Source organism: Neoarius graeffei, chromosome 1 (assembly GCF_027579695.1).
Source record: "Neoarius graeffei isolate fNeoGra1 chromosome 1, fNeoGra1.pri, whole genome shotgun sequence".
In the NCBI taxonomy this organism is placed as follows: domain Eukaryota; kingdom Metazoa; phylum Chordata; class Actinopteri; order Siluriformes; family Ariidae; genus Neoarius; species Neoarius graeffei.
In genome coordinates, this window is record NC_083569.1 from 81,342,865 (window position 1) to 81,359,997 (window position 17,133).

At 40.1% G+C, this 17,133-nt stretch overlaps 1 protein-coding gene across 1 annotated transcript; it reads right to left on the reverse strand.

The window, feature by feature from the left end:
* Positions 1–6: 6 nt before the first annotated feature.
* Positions 7–16,893, reverse strand: txn (thioredoxin). Its single transcript, XM_060937375.1, has 5 exons — positions 16,778–16,893; positions 15,954–16,058; positions 15,598–15,663; positions 392–457; positions 7–219 (listed from the first exon to the last, which is right to left on the reverse strand). The coding sequence occupies exons 1-5, from the start codon at positions 16,799–16,801 to the stop codon at positions 157–159; spliced, it is 324 nt and encodes a 107-aa protein (XP_060793358.1). The 5' UTR covers positions 16,802–16,893; the 3' UTR covers positions 7–156.
* Between the last annotated feature and the right edge of the window lie 240 nt (positions 16,894–17,133).

The following is a 17,133-nucleotide window of genomic DNA, read 5'->3' on the forward strand; positions in this document are numbered from 1 at the left end:
AGGAAGTGGGTGTTACTCATTTTAAGTCACTTTTATTGAATTCATATAAAAAAAAAAAAAAAATTGTACGAGATGTATGGAATTATAAGCTTTGGGTCTCTTCCTACAAGAGAGAGTTAAAAACCCTTGTAGAGAGAGCGTGCACACGTGTGGTGTTCATTTATATTTATTGAGGCCATCTTCCAGATCCTCTTTTCTGGCCCCAGAAAACTTATGAACCTGTAAAACAGGAGAGGGGAAAAATAAAAATAAATTATGCTGAATCTGACAGACGTAATGCAGCAAATGACAATAATTCCAGGCTACTACTGGTGGGGGGGATTGGACCACCCACAGATGGCTTTTAGCCTAGAAGTTAGTTATTAGAGAACGTCACAGTCTAAGGACTCACCTGTTTCTCATTCTTGTAGAAATGGAATGTTGGCATGCAGGTGATTCCACAGGAGCTGGATACATCCTGGTCGAGATAAATTAAAAGTTAAATATACTCATGTCACCACCGGTATGTTTGTGCATATTAAACAAAATAAAATAAAAATCCTACTCACACCCCTAATTGGATAATCAAAACTCTGTAGAACCTAAATCAAACATTTCTGGTCCACAGTTAAATTATTAAGCTATTTATTACCAACACCTCTGTGACCTCTGAACTTCTGTGACCATTACGGCATAAAAAAGTCTCACCAGGTCAGTTAGTAGCTATACCTGGGTAATTCATCCCATTCAGCCACCTGAAGGAAAAAGCCCCAGGGTGCATGATTTTCCACTGAATGTTACAATCGCCAAGCACTGGCCAGTTTAATTAAAAAAAAAAAAAAAATAAAAAAATAAAAAAAAACACTGCACCACACACAACTTTGGGAACACCCTGTCAACTGCTGTTAAAGTTGTAAACTTTAATAAAGCTCACTCTTCTAAGAAGAGACTTTCTGCTCAGTAGTGTGAGGATGAAGCACATCAAACACTACAGCTACACATGGAGGTACGGTGGTTGTGTAGACAAGTGCTTATGCGTTTTATGGAACTGCAAGGGGGGGGAAGGAATTCTTGCAAGCTCACACTGGACCACTGTGTGAACAGCTGACTGATGCATTTTGGATCAAAGTGGTATGTCTGCCAGATATGTTCACAATCTACAATGAGATGAACAAAGCAGATGCAGGGACCTGAAATCAAACGTCATGCAGCGCAAAGATGCTCTGGACGCTTTTGTGCGCAAACTGGAGTACAGAGTTGCAAAAATATCAAAAGGGGAGTTCCAGCATTTTTCCACTGCTGCTGAAGCAGTCTGACGGCACCGTACATGAGCAATTCCAGCGTTATGGACGTGACACTTGAACTCAAAATGGGAACAAATGACCCAGTGCATGTTTTATTGTCTCCCAGTATTTAAACAGGTGTTGCATATTTTAAGGCTGTACCATACTGGAGAAGTGATAGAACAAGAACAATTCCCATAGTACATCTAGGGCATGCCAGAAAATGCCAATAAAAGATGCGTTATGGATGTGACAGAAAAAGTATCACTTTTCTTGGGTGACTGTACATTTTTATCAAACTCTGTGAAATTGTAAACCTAATGTCGAAATGGAGATATCCATTTGATAGAGGGGTCCAAGGTGAATATTAAAAAATCTTTGTTTAAAATATTTTGTACTTCATGCAGAGTTTCGGAGGGAAAAGTCAGCGTTATGGATGTGACGAAATTCCGTTATGGATGTGACGCGTCTGAAATAAACATGGCATATGTTTAGAAAATCAGCAATTTAACCACCATAACCCTTTGAAAAACTCTCTAAATATCAGCTAAAACTATCAAAGTTCTTAAATAATATTTAGGATGGCTATTGTTTTGCTGTTTTGTGGATTTTAGCATACATTTCTGTGGCTTGTGGCAATAATATAGAATTGTACATGATCAAAGTTGATTTTAGCTTGGGTTTTACATTATAAGAAAGAAAGACTGACTGTGACATATTAGGTTGGTTACAAATTGGTTCAACTTATTCACATCTGTAAAATACAGGCCTAGGTGAGATCTCTGGGAGTGGTTTTGATGTATTACATGTTCCTTTATTTTTGCATGGTGAGGTTGACATTTACATGGAATTGCCCACATGCGCCTTTATGCACAGAATTGACCCGGCACATGAACCTGCTCTGTGAAGAGATTTAACTCACAAAAAAATAGACATACAGTGCCTTGCAAAAGTATTCATCCCCCTTAGTGTTTGTAATGTGACAAAACAGGACAAGCTGGAATTAAAATGGATTTCTGGAGAGTTAGCAGCATTTGATTTACACAACATGCCTACAACTGTAAAGGTCCACTTTTTTTGTTGTGACATAATTAAGATGAAAAAACAGAAATCTGGAGTGTGCATAGGTATTCACCCCCTTTCGTATGAAACCCCTAAATAAGAGCTGGTCCAACCAATTCACTTCATAAGTCACATAATTAGTTGATTAAGATCCACCTGCGTGCAATCAAAGTGTCACATGATCTGTCACATGATGTCTGTATAAATCAACCTGTTCCGGAAGGACCCTGACTCTGCAACACTACTAAGCAAGCAACATGAAAACCAAGGAGCCTCCAAACAGGTCAGATACAAAGTTGTGGAGAAGTATAGATCAGGGTTGGGTTATAAAAAAATAAATAAATAAATAAATAAATAAATAAATATCCCAGACTTTGAATATCCCAGGGAGCACCATTAAATCCATTATAGCAAAATGGAAAGAATATGGCACCACTACAAACCCAACAGGAGAAGGCGCCCACCAAAACTCACAGACCGGGCAAGGAGGGAATTAATCAGAGATGCAACAAAGACACAAACGATAACACTGAAGGAACTGCAAAGATCCACAGTGGAGATGGGAGTATCTGTCCATAGGACTGCTTTAAGTTGTACACTCCACAGAGTGGGGCTTTATGGAAGAGTGGCCAGGGAAGGGGGAGGGAAGGGGGGAAACACCTTGAGTTTGCCCATCAGCATGTGGCTGACGCCCCAAACACATGGAAGATTCTCTGGTCAAATGAGAGTAAAATTGAACTTTTTGGCCATCATGGGAAATGCCACATGTGACACAAACCCAAGATCCTGAGAACACCATCCCTACAGTGAAGCATGGTGGTGGCAGCATCATGCTGTGGGGATATTTTTCATCTGCAGGGACAGGAAAGCTGGTCAGGACTGAAGGAAAGATGGATGGCACTAAATACAGGGCAGTTCTGGAGAAAAACCTGTTTGAGTCAGCCAGAGGTTTGAGACTGGGATGAAGGTTCACAGTCTAGCAGGACAGTGACCCAAACATACTGCTAAAGCTACACTGGAGTGGTTTAAAGGGAGACATTTTCGATATGTTCACACTGCAAGGCTTAATGCTCAATTCCGATTTTTTTGTGAAATCGGATTTTTGTGAGGTCGTTCACATTAACAAATATATGCGACTTGTATGTGATCCTCAGTATGAACGAAAAGCGACCTAAGTGTTCCGCATGCGCATTGCAGGATACGACGATGTCACACGCAGTGAGCATGGCCAGTGTTTACGGAAGTAAAACTGCCCGGTTGCGGTATGACCCATCCAATCTAGCTTGAATAGCTGTATCCCCCCAAATGGAAATCAGCTCCCTAACCTCTGCGTCCTTCCATTGAGAAGATTCAGAACCTTCACAGCCCGAAGCGTCCCTCGCATTGATGTCATGCGCAGGGGCGCAGATACGTTTTTTGAACTGGGGGGGACAAAGCTGCCAGCAAACCAACCCCAACCCCGATATGCCTGTCAAACTTGTTGTGGGTTACCATAGCAACCAAGCTCGAGCTCGCAACCTGTGCAGTCTGCGCAGCTCAACCAGCCGAATATCAGTCTTTGTTTTATGCGAGTTGTTGCAACTATGTATACACTGCTGTGCACCTCAATAAACCGAATGGTAATTAGTCTTTTGATTTTTCCGTGAGGTTTGCCTTATGCAAAGAAAGACAGCATAGACATTTTTTCCTCCCTATAAGTGGGGGGGACAGAACGAGGTGAATTTAAATCTGGGTGGGACGAGTCCCCCCCTCTATCTGCGCCCGTGATTATGCGCCATGTTGTTGTAACTTTTTTTGAGAGACCCGCCGCCTACTTCAGCGCAGAATAGTGACATTTGTGGCTTGTTGATGACGTGTAAGTCGGATGAATGCGACCTGGCGGTTCAGACTGAAGTCGCATATGAAAAGATCGGATAGGAATCAGAATTAGGACCACATATCCAAACGGCCTGGGTCGGATTTGAAAAAAATCGGATCTGTGTCGTTCATATTGTCAATAAAAGATCGGATACAGGTCACATATGGGCGAAAAGATCGGATTTGAGTCACTTCAGCCTGCAGTGTGAACGTAGCCTTAAATGCTTTGGAATGGCCTACTCAAAGCCCAGACCTCAATCCAATTGAGAATCTGTGGCATAACTTGAAGATTGCTGTACACCAACGCAACCCATCTAACTTGAAGGAGTTGGAGCAGTTCTGCCTTGAGGAATGGGCAAAAATCCCAGTGGCTAGATGTGCTAAGCTAATAGAGACATCCCCCAAGAGACTTGCAGCTGTAAATGCAGCAAAAGGTGGCTCTATCAAGTATTGACTGGGGGAGAATACTTATGCACACTCCAGATTTCTGTTTTTTCATCTGAATTGTGTCACAATTTAAAAAATAAATAAAAACCTTTAAAGTGGTAGGCATGTTGTGCAAGTCAAATGGTGCTAACTCCCCCCAAAAATCTATTTTAATTCTTGCTTGTAATGCGACAAGACAGGACAAACACCTAGGGGGATGAATACTTTTGTAAGGCACTGTAGTTAAAATGTCCTTGCAGTTGGCAGATTCTACCGTAACTGGATCCATTAATCACTTGCCCACAAAATAAGAAATTTTTCTTGTCCTTTTTTCAGTGAGGTAATATTTTCAAGATTGAAAATATGGTATTTGGTCTTCTAAAACAGCACGTCATTTAAAAATACACTGAGTATATCAATAAAAGATTTTTAAAGAATAAAGTTCTATTTCTTTGACATATCTGACAGACATAACTCCCATTTTAAAAATCACTTTCATTATCCCTGTTGCTATCGTCAGTGAATTTCTGTCAGATGACCTCGGCCATTATGGATCTTTGGTAGTTATCGTGTGGAAGCAGGCTTTATCATTTTTGGGTGTCAACAGATAGAGTTGAAATAGTTTTTTCGCTGTTAATCTATTTCGTTCACGAGAGAAGCCCACAGTTATTTTTAAAAAATGCTCTCGTCAGTCTGTCAGTCTAATGCACCTGACGATAGCAAAATTCAAGCCCTCACCACGCACATGCTGACTGACGCAAAGAGGAAATTCTACTGCGCATGATTTTTGTGACAGCAGACATTTACTTCCGGGCAAGACTTGGAGTTCTGACAGCTAGATTTCATCAAATAAATCAAGGTAAGATTTTCTGTCAGCTATCCTGACGATAGAATTTTGACGATAGAAACATTGAGAATATATTCGTGCATTCATATTTACATTTTTCTGGAGGAAAACCATCGCAAGTTGAGATAAATCAGAGCCACTTGCGACCCTTTCAGCCGACAGGCCATTTCAATGTGTTATTTCCCCGCGAAAGTGACATAGTCGTGTCTATCGTCACTGTTCTGACAATTATTGTTGATATTTCAATTTTGAAAATAAATTCTCTTTATTTCAATATTTTATTTTATTATTTGGTTCTAGTGATGAGGTATTTAATATTACTAAATTTATTAGATTAATAATGTAAGAAACAGTTTTGTTGCTATTGTCATCTAGAGTGTCTGTCAGAATATGATGGTAGACGTTAGTTTGTCTGTCAGATTTTGATGATAGAAACCGATGTGTTTCTATTGTCATTTAGCATGTCTGTCATGTCAGGCTTTTATTAATTAGTTACCGGGACTACTGTCCTAAAATTTACTGTGAATGTCCAAGACCCCAAATGCTACTAGAAAAACTTAATAGAATGATCAAAATAATCAATTCAGCAATTTAAGGAGATGGGACTTAACTGGCCTCTGTTATGGTAGAATCTGCCAGTTGTCATTTCTGTTTCTATTTTATACACCTGGTTACAAACAGAAGGAAAGGAAACTGTATAGATGCTGATATATCAGACAATTAATCACGATCTTTCTTTTGTAACGAGGTAGGCCTATTCCGTTTTGCCCTTTTTCCACCAAAGCAGTTCCAGGGCTGGTTCGGGGCCAGTGCTTAGTTTGGAACCGGGTTTTCTGTTTCCACTGACAAAGAACTGGCTCTGGGCCAGAAAAACCAGTTCCAGGCTAGCACCAACTCTCTGCTGGGCCAGAGGAAAGAACCACTTACGTCAACGGGGGGGCGGAGTTGTTAAGACCAACAACAATAAGACCGCGAAAGATCGCCATTTTTAAGCGACGAGAAGCCGCAGCTGTACAAATGTGAAGTCATCCATTATTATTATTGTTGTTGTTGCTGCTGCTTCTTCTGCGTTGTTTTTGCTTCGATATTCGCGCCAAGGTTTAAGCAAACATAGCGACGTAACTGACGTATACAGCGACGTAATGACGTGGCTTCTCTTAGCACCGCAAGCTATGGAAAAGCAAACTGGTTCTCAGCTGGCTCACAAGTTGAACGAGTTGTGAACCAGCACCAGCCCCAAACCAGCCCTGGAACTGATTTGGTGGAAGAGGGGTATTTGAGGGGGGAGTTAAGCTCATGTTTGAAGTTTAAAATGTTTCGCTCTCTTGAAAAGAGACAAATATTTTAATGTCCTTGCAGTTATTTTGTGTGAGCGAGACCTGATGACAAAGGAGGAATGAAAAACAACATTTATCTATATACCCTGTAAAACTAAGAATAGGAACAACCTACAACTGCTGTTTATTTTTACAAATAAAAAAAAAAGTTTGCAATTAATCACTATTCTTTTGTCCTATGTGTGCAGGAAGGGTATGGGGTGGCCTGCCTTGTCTTGGACACAGGGGGGGGGCTTCAAGAAAAAAAAATAAAAAAGTTGGGAACCACTGATCCATATCACCAACAAAAGGTCATAGTAATGTCATTCAGCCCAGAGGCATTCTTCATGTGAAATTTGGTGAGGATCAGTTGAAAACTGAAGGAGAAACAGAAGAATCCCGAGTGAGAGTAACATTTGCACTACTGCTGCTAGCGCAAATTAATAAGACCAGAAGTGTAGCAGTTCTATTATCCAAGAAACAGAAAAACTGTCTCCTCCCAACAATACATACACAACTGTGTGTAAAGAAGCATATCGTATAATCGTGGCATACGTTTTCAGCCAGTCATGAAAAGACTGATAAAACTGGCCAGGAACCAATATCCTGTCTGAGCACTATCGCTAGATCAAATAATGCACCATCAGCACCCAGCTCAGACAACCACTCACATGGTGGGGAGGTGGGAAGAGAAACCTGCTCATGTCCTGCTGTACACAAGCAAAACTGCATGAAACAATGGAGACAATGGGAGAAGCGTCTGGCCTGCAGCAGCCATATTTTCCTGACTTTACACTGAGGAAGTCCAAGCAGGTGACCCTTTTTTAATGTGCCTTTTATACAGTAGCAAGCTAAAGCCAAGACAAACATCAAAAACAGATTACACCAGGAATAACTGTTAGACATTAACACCTCGAGCCTTACTTTAAACCTTGTGTCTTTCAAAGACAGATCACATACATACACACTTTATTTAAAACACGGTAAAATCATTGTGGCAGCGGGGGCGTGGTCAAGCGGCGGTCTGTAACCGGAGGGCGGAGTCAGGGAAGGTAAGTGGCAGAATCACTGCACCTGAGGTTAATTAATGTGTTTGTGTGTCTTCCCCAGTGACCGCGCCCTATTTAAGGAGAGAGAGCAGAGGGAGCTCTCTCCCCAACCAGACGACTTTTGTGTGTGTGTGTGTGTGTGTGTGTGTGTGTGCGCGCGCGCGTGGCTGGGAGAGTCAAAAGTGCACTGAAAAGTGAAAATAAAAAGTTTTGTGAACTCAGTTCTGGCCTGTCGTCCTTCTGTGCTCCACCCACCCATACGAACTGTCACAATCATCAGTGGTACATACAAACAAAAAGTTTACATGACACTGGTTTCCATGATTGCCGTGTGTGAGCCCGCATGTCAGGAAATATTTATCAAGACTTTGCTTAAAAATAGAAAGCGAGCTAGCACTTCGCGTTCTGCTAGGCAAATTATTCCATAATCTTTGCTCCATAATAACTAAAACTATGTTTCCCATAGTTTGTTTTTGGAAGTGTTAACTTATTTTCATTATTTCTAAAATTATATTTCGAGTCACAGGTATGAAACATATCTCTTAGGTACGCGGGAAAGAGACCATGCAGCGTTTTAAACATCGCCACCCCAGATGCTTTTCTCTTCTAGTGAAGATGTCATCCCACTGCAAGAGGTGTCTAAGGGTAGCTGACCTAGTGTCATAATCTGACTTTGTTATAACTCTGGCTGCCCGATTTTGCAATTTCTGTAAATTTTCATTTAGCTTGTTACGAATATTATGCCAGACTGGACTGCAGTAATCAAAATGTGGCTCAATTAATGCCTAAAGCCTCAGTCACAACCGGCCATACGTGCTCCTACGGCCGGTCTACGTGCAAAAAACGCAAGAAACGCACGGAGGGCGTGCGTGTGACGTGCTGATTTTCGAGCCGTAGACTGGCCGCAGAGGTTCTTTGTCATGTCAAACAAACTCTACAGGCGCTTACATTTTTTTTTTCAGGTTGCAAGACAAACTTACGGCCAACGTGCATCTTTCTCCACGAAAAAAAAAAAGCAGCGATTTGAGGAAACGCCAAAAATCGCACGGCCAAAGAAATCGTACGTCCGGTTGTGACCTAGGCTTTATAGATATCTACTGCAGTGCTAAGTGAGATATATGGTCTCACACGTTTAAGTGTGCCAATGCCTGAGGAATTTTTTTTTTTTACATAACTCTGATATTTTTATCCCAATTTAAATTATCTATATAAACACCTAATGATTTTGTATAATCTACACGCGAGATCCCTTTCCCTTCACATTTATTATATGACCATTTGTTCTCGCTTTTAACCGTTGCCTTGAGCCCATCATCATAAATTCTGTTTTTGTGACATTCAAACTCAATTTATTTGCCTTGAGCCATTGATTCAAACTGCTCAGTTCGACATTAATTTGTTTTTCAAGGGCATCAAGGTTTGGGGCTGAAAAACTAAGGGTTGTATCATCGGCATACATCCTGGAGGTGGAATTTTCTAAGCAGTGTGGGAGATCATTAATATACAAAAGGAACAAGAGAGGGCCAATTATTGACCCCTGTGGTACACCACGTCAATGTACAGTTGTCAGACATGTGTCCATTGACAAAACATCTCTGTTTCCCTTCACTTAGGTATGATCTAAACCAATTTAAGCGAGCATTATTTACCCCATAGTACCTTATAGATCATTTCATGATCTATAGTGTCAAAGGCCTTCTTAAGGTCGATAAAAATCACACCATTTAGAAGGCCTTTGTCAATATTGACTGACCAACTATTAGTTGCTTCAAGAAGTGCTGTTAAGGTACTATGGAGTGATCGAAACTCCGACTGACAATTTTTCAATAAATGATTAAGATATTCATATAACTGATTATAAATGACTTTCGAATATTTTGGTAACTACTGGTAAAACAGAAATAGGTCTATAATTACTAGGATCAGTTTTGGCGCCTTTTTTAAAAATGGGAGACACCCTTGCATATTTCCATTCAGTTGGAAAAATAGCGCCATCAATAGAGCGATTAAAGATAAGTTAGTGAGGGCGATACAATTTCCACTGCCAATTTTAAAAGTTTGCAGGGGATCTTGTCAAGTCCAGTCGCATTATTTTTCTCAAGTTTCATGATAAGTTTGTGAACTTCTGTTTCACTAATTCTTTTAAAAGAAAAGATTCTCAGTTTGGATGAGATAGGATTCTGGCTTAATGCTGGTATCTGGAATTTCTCGAGCCAAATTCTCCAGTATTCGCAAAATGAGTATTCATTGCCTCCGCGATATCATCTGCACCTGTTAAGCTATCTCCATCTATTTTAAGTTCTGCAATACCTGTAGGCTTTTGCTGGCGTGAGTTCAGCTCGCTCAATTTCCAAGTTTTGTGCATATCACCTTTGTTACTTTGAAAATTATTTGTGAAATAATCACTCTTTGCTTTTCTAATAGCATTGTTAATGGAGTTTTGTTTTCTATACTCGCTCCAAATTGAATAATCACCCGTTTGTTTGGGGCGGCACGGTGGTGTAGTGGTTAGCGCTGTCGCCTCACAGCAAGAAGGTCCTGGGTTCGAGCCCCGGGGCCGGCGAGGGCCTTTCTGTGTGGAGTTTGCATGTTCTCCCCGTGTCCGCGTGGGTTTTCTCCGGGTGCTCCGGTTTCCCCCACAGTCCAAAGACATGCAGGGTAGGTTAACTGGTGACTCTAAATTGACCGTAGGTGTGAATGTGAGTGTGAATGGTTGTCTGTGTCTATGTGTCAGCCCTGTGATGACCTGGCGACTTGTCCAGGGTGTACCCCGCCTTTCGCCCGTAGTCAGCTGGGATAGGCTCCAGCTTGCCTGCGACCCTGTAGAACAGGATAAAGCGGCTACAGATAATGAGATGAGATGAGACCCGTTTGTTTGGCTTTCTTTTTAAGAAAGTCACGTCTATGCATTTGAGATAACAAATCGTTAGTTATCCAAGGCGAGCGTTTTTTCCCCCCATTCTTTTTTGACGCAGTGGGGCATGCTTGTCCAAACAATTTGAAAATTCATTTTTCCATAAACTCCACATGTCATTAGGGTCCGTTAACAATGCTATCTTGTTCCATTGTTTATTTTTTAGGTCATTGAGGAAATTTTCCACATTGAAATTTTTAAAAGAGCTTCTTTCAATTATTTGTTTGGTACCTCGATTTACATAATGAATTTTTCTTGTCATATAAACAAGGGAATGATCGCTTATTCCTAAATGCCTTACATCTGAGTCTATTATTTTTTCAAGTGTGTTTGTAATGCATAGGTCAATCAGAGATTTGGAAGTTTCGGTTACACGGGTTGGTTTCGTGATTAACTGCTTAAGACTAACTATGTCCAGTACATTCAATAATGAACGCGAAACAGAGTCTAAGCAGCCTGGTAATAAATTTGCATTACAATCACCGGCTAAGTAAAAATCGAGACCCAGTGAATCTATTTTTGCGATCATCTCTTCGAAGGCTTCAAAAATTTCTGGAACCGGCCATGAAGTTCTTTGAGATCTATCCCACGTAGCCACTAAAAATGGCCTGGAGTGTGGGTTTGTGATTTCGATGGCAAGAAATTCAAGTTGTTCGTGTTGAAGATCTTTTCGAATTCTGTAATTGAGATTACTTCGAACATATAAACAAACTCCACTGCCATTGTGGCCATTTAAAGGGCGAGCTTTCTTTATAACTTCATAGCCAGGTGTGTATATATATATATATATATATATATATATATATATATATATATATATATATATATATATATATATATATATATATATTTTTTTTTTTTTCATTGCCCTGCACAGATTCGTCAATTTTCGTTTCATTTATGGCTAAGATATCTACACTACCGTTCAAAAGTTTGGGGTCACCCAGACAATTTTGTGTTTTCCATGAAAAGTCACACTTTTATTTACCACCATAAGTTGTAAAATGAATAGAAAATATAGTCAAGACATTTTTCTGGCCATTTTGAGCATTTAATCGACCCCACAAATGTGATGCTCCAGAAACTCAATCTGCTCAAAGGAAGGTCAGTTTTATAGCTTCTCTAAAGAGCTCAACTGTTTTCAGCTGTGCTAACATGATTGTACAAGGGTTTTCTAATCATCCATTAGCCTTCTGAGGCAATGAGCAAACACATTGTACCATTAGAACACTGGAGTGAGAGTTGCTGGAAATGGGCCTCTATACACCTATGGAGATATTGCACCAAAAACCAGACATTTGCAGCTAGAATAGTCATTTACCACATTAGCAATGTATAGAGTGCATTTCTGATTAGTTTAAAGTGATCTTCATTGAAAAGAACAGTGCTTTTCTTTCAAAAATAAGGACATTTCAAAGTGACCCCAAACTTTTGAACGGTAGTGTATCTTTTGTTCCAAAATAAATAATCCAAGTTCATCTGTGTGTCAATAATCTATTAATATTAAGGCAGGCAATCAAAAATCCTTTACTTGGGGGCGTCGTGGCTCAGGTGGCTAAGGCGCCATACCATAAATCCGGGGACCCGGGTTCGATTCCGACCCGAGGTCATTTCCCGATCCCTCCCCGTCTCTCTCTCCCGCTCATTTCCTGTCCTGTCTCTACACTGTCCTATCCAATAAAGGTGAAAAAAGCCCAAAAAAATCTTTAAAAAAAAAAAATCCTTTACTTGATATAATATTAGAATCTTTCAAAAACTTACCTTGCGCAGGATGTATATTATGAGAATTCTTGTTTACCTGTGACTCAGTTATAACATCGGGCTCACAGGCAGCAATCATCTAATTTTCTCCCTTATTATTGATATGCTTAATGGGATTCTTTGCTAGTTCGGTCGTTCCGTCCTTATTTAAGTGAAGCTTGCTGTTGTTGAGATGAGCTGGCCCGATCGAAGAATTGTCGATAAACCCCCCAAGAATTTTGGGTGCAAAACTTTTGCAAGATCTTATTTGTTTGCTGAATCTTTCCTTGTAGGGCAGGTTTATCATTTCGTCCTATAAGACCTGAAATGGATACTTTGACATGGGCGTCTGTACTTCTCATTTGCCAGGTCGACGACCTTCGGAGCAGTGTCTCTTGGCGAGCTGGTATCCAGATGGTTTGTACCAACATGTAGGATAATTTCGTTGGGTTTTTTCCGGAGAAGAGGTTTTACGTGATCTTGCATATCTTGTGGTTGCACCACAGAAAGAATGTACCGCTACTCATTTAGTTCTTGACATCTTGTTTCCCTGTAGAAACTTGACAATCGAGTCTCCAGCTACTACAAGAAGCCCTTTTCTATGCTCGCTGCTTCCATCATCCTCATCGTTTCGTTGCGGTTTTTGACCAATCGGCTCAGTCGAGCTGTTTTTATCCTTCCTGTTTTGTCTTTTATCCTGAACTATCATCCATTCTGTCCCATTTGCCGATTGATCCGCCAGTAGCACATTATTTTCTGTAGAACAAACATCGTGTAATTCTCTTGCCATTATTTGGAGGCCAAGATTAAGTGAATCTCGTTCCTGTGTCAGTGCCGTGCAACGTTCCTCCAGCATTTTCACTCAAAGCCCAAGTTCGTCATTTTCGAGTTTTAACGCGTCAAGGGGCTTGGCGTCTTCAACGGAAGGCTTTAGTTGGTTTATAAATTCCCAGATTTTACCCACTTCTTTTTTTAAGATCTTCGATATCATGGTCCGCTGATCTTTCGCCGGCTTTGGATGGAGGCACGGGGTCAGAGATCACGCAATCACCGTTCCCTTCGTCAGCGTCTTCATGCAGTTGGCCATGTTGGGTCAAACTGTCTGATATAAAATCTTCGTCAGTTTTTTTTTCCCCCCTAATCTGGTACTTCTCCCCTTTCCAGCCATAATAGTCTCATGAACTTAGTGTTTTATATTAAATGGAAGCAAGTTATGTTACAAAAATAAAAGCTTTTGGTAATTTTTGGTCACTTTTTCAGGAGCACTTCAAATACACATCTTTCCTGCTCTCTCTCACAACCCAGACCAAGGCTAATAAACACACCTGTGGTTTTCCAAACCACTTCATACCATATCACTTTTGGAGGTTTTATTCCGATTGGCCAGAAAGCGTTGATTAAATTTTCAATAACAGCAGATCAGACAATAGTGTCAGTGATAAGGATCATCTATATAGTAACTTACATGGCAACGTCTATGCCTGGATTTAAAAAGTGTTTAGCATGTACTTGCTAGTTTAAGAATCCTCTGGTGTTGTGGTGGTTACAGTAACTCCACTTCAGAGTGAAGTCACACCACCTAGTCTTTTTTTTTATTTAATTTTTCCTTCCTCCCCATACCAGTATTCCCTGCTAGGTTTTATTCCTTACTTAACACACTGACTGTGGTGCATCCTGTTTAACATACCCAACATGAGGTCATAACTGCGGATTTGTTTACATGACCACATTGCCTGGTGAGCTTTGTGTTTGCCAGCGACCAGCACAAGTGTACGTGAGAGATTGTAAGTCAAATTCAGTACACATCTACTGAAACTTGAAGTTACATCTAAAAAGAACAATGCCAGAGACGTGTAGTGCTTTTGGATGTAATAACATAGGGATATAAGCCTGGTTTAACTTTTCACTGCTTCCCAGCAAACTCAGACAAGTAAAATGGCAAGCTGTAGTTAAACAGGAAGTAAAACATCCCCATGGGTGGAGAACATTTTATATCAGGTTAGTGTGAAAGCTCTATGCAAGATTAAAATGCATATCTGGATGTGATGCATTTTTAGACCTAATGCTTGGCTCAACTAGCAGCATGTTTTATGTACTGATAACGTAGATGAGTCTAAACACCATAAAATATGCTAGATCTAGGCCCTTCTATTACTATTAGAAGTCCATGTTTGAGCTTACCCTGGTCATAATAAGGGATTTTTCTTTATTAGGAATTTCCCATAATATTCCAGCATGAAACTTGCCTCAAAATACCGGTAGGCATCTGCACTTTTGTAAGCCTTTAGCATCTCCAGTGTATTTAGAAGTTGCAAATACCTAATAATTCAGGAAGTCATAGTATCCCGAATCCGGTAGCTGGTTTGCCGAACACTTTTCAAGTGGAATAAATATATTTGTGAGTAAATTAAGAAGCTGGCTTTATTTTTGTCACATGTACACTCAGTGAAATTCCTCCTCTGTATTTAACCCATCTGAAGCAGCAAACACACAAGTGAGCAAAGAGCAGTGTGCAGAATAAGTACATTTGTGGGTAAATTATATGGATCTGTGATGCCTGCATGTTTCAGCTTTTGGATGGAACGTGATCTGTCCATATAATAAATTTTTAATTATTTCAGAGATTGTACTGACAGCATTTGTCTTCATTTTCATTATTAACTGTCACAGCTATGTTTCTTTTTTTTGCCTGGTAATATGGCAGACACTGCATGAAAAACAAAAAAGTCTGTGACGTCGGTGAAAAGCCCCTATAATGGTACATATGCCAAAAGCCTCATCACTACATCAGACAAAAGATGGTGGATGAAAAATAATCTACTTACAAATTGCTCAAGCAAGCAATTCTCGAGACAGGAGGGGAAAAAAAAAAAAAAAAAACATTTTTCCCCCCTTACACACGTATACAGCGGTTTGATAAGCAAGACATCCTCGTTAATAAGCGGGTATCTGTACACTCCATGCATTCCCCCCCCGACAAATTCTCTGAAGATCACAGGGGTTTGGTTTGGCATGCACATTGTAGGATTTGGTTAAATTACCAGGGACAATGAAAAGCAACAGCACAAAAATCTCCGAAACAATTTACAAAACATGGTTATTGTGTACACACGGAGTGACTTACATCTGCCTCATCTACATCCACCTTCAGAAAGACCACATTCTTGTACTCTGGGTTTTCAGACAGAGACTGAGGAAAGAAAGATAGATAGCAGAGGATAAGTATCTTAATCTTAGACAATCTGTTGCAAATCTAGAAGATCATACACTACAGAACAATAGATTTACTTTTGTTTACAGGCAAATGTATAAAGCTCTGTGTGTGTGTGTCTGTCTCCAGAACTGCTCAGCCTTCTCTCTGGTTTCCACAACAACAAAATACAAACACAGCCTTCCCCGATGATTCAGAAAGCCATGGCGCAATCCTCATTACACCAATAACTGCAGATGTTGGGCAGAGACCTCCAAAGAAGTACTCACTTTAAAAATCGGGCCAATCATTTGGCAGGGGCCACACCATGTCGCTGTGAAGTCCACTACCACTAATTTGTCCCCTGCATTTTTCAGGGCTGCTTTGAACTCATCCTGAAGAGAAAGAAAGAATAAAAGATGATGATTGGGAGTGAGTGATGGTTAAAGCAAGTACAGAAAGGAGACGACAACAAGCACAGGCAAAATGACAAAAGTTTTAGTCCCTATATCAAAGTGTTAACTGCACCAAGAAATCAGTCACCTGCAACCTTAAGATGGTTACGAAGTCTGCCGACAGATTCGACGACGTACCATGAATTCAAGAATAAGACACATCTTACGTCTTTCTCTACGAATGCATTGTAAAAGCATTTACACCATTACTACCTTTAGGGTGCAACTTTATGGCTGCTATCCAAGGACTTTAGGACCCTGAAGCTGTTTCCCAAACTACTAATACTACTACTGTACTAAATAGTGTGTACTATTCTCTCTCTCTCTCTCTCTCTCTGGCCCTTAAACAATTTGTATATCACATTATAAAAAAGAAATCTTCTGAGGGGTTGGGGTGGGAGAAGAAAAAAAACGACAGGAAGTCAATTTTAGTGCATATAAATTTTAAAACAGCCTGAAAAATGCTTGGCTTCTAAGCACATTAAACCCAAGACTATACAAATCCATACAGTTTATTATATTCATTAAATTATTAACAGATTTAATAAATGTTTTAACCATGAAACTGGAATTTCTAAAGATGAAACGTGCATATCAGATATTAAAAATGTCTGAAAAAGAATATACAGGTATATTTAGGGAAGGGGAAAAAAACTTACCATATTATTAATAACTACAATCATGGTGAACTTCTGTCCAGCTCCCTAAAAACAAATAAACATGAACACGTAAACACACACGAGGTGTCCTACTGCCGTTTCATTCCAGTTATAAACGTGCCTCTAACCCCGCCCCCTGACACCAGCAAACCAATCAGGAGCTGCAATGGAGCTGTAATGGCGGCATAATCCCGCCCACTTCATCACGCCTATTTTACAAAGAAACACATTAAGAAATAAATACTGCGCTCAGTAATTGTGTGCACTTAAATTTAAATTTAGATGAAGTATATAGGGTTTAGGATACAGTCAGTGTGTTTGGAGGAGAGTAATATGTGAATATATCCACGTTTAAA

What these genes read in the sequence shown, in the direction of transcription:
- txn (XM_060937375.1), bottom strand. Translation starts at nt 16,801, where the DNA reads ATGATTGTAGTTATTAATAATATG. An exon ending in TGGATGTAGATGAGGCAGAT is followed by an intron (nt 458 to 15,597) that starts GTAAGTCACTCC and finishes TATCTCGACCAG; the next exon opens with GATGTATCCAGCTCCTGTGG. An exon ending in TCTACAAGAATGAGAAACAG is followed by an intron (nt 220 to 391) that starts GTGAGTCCTTAG and finishes CCTGTTTTACAG; the next exon opens with GTTCATAAGTTTTCTGGGGC.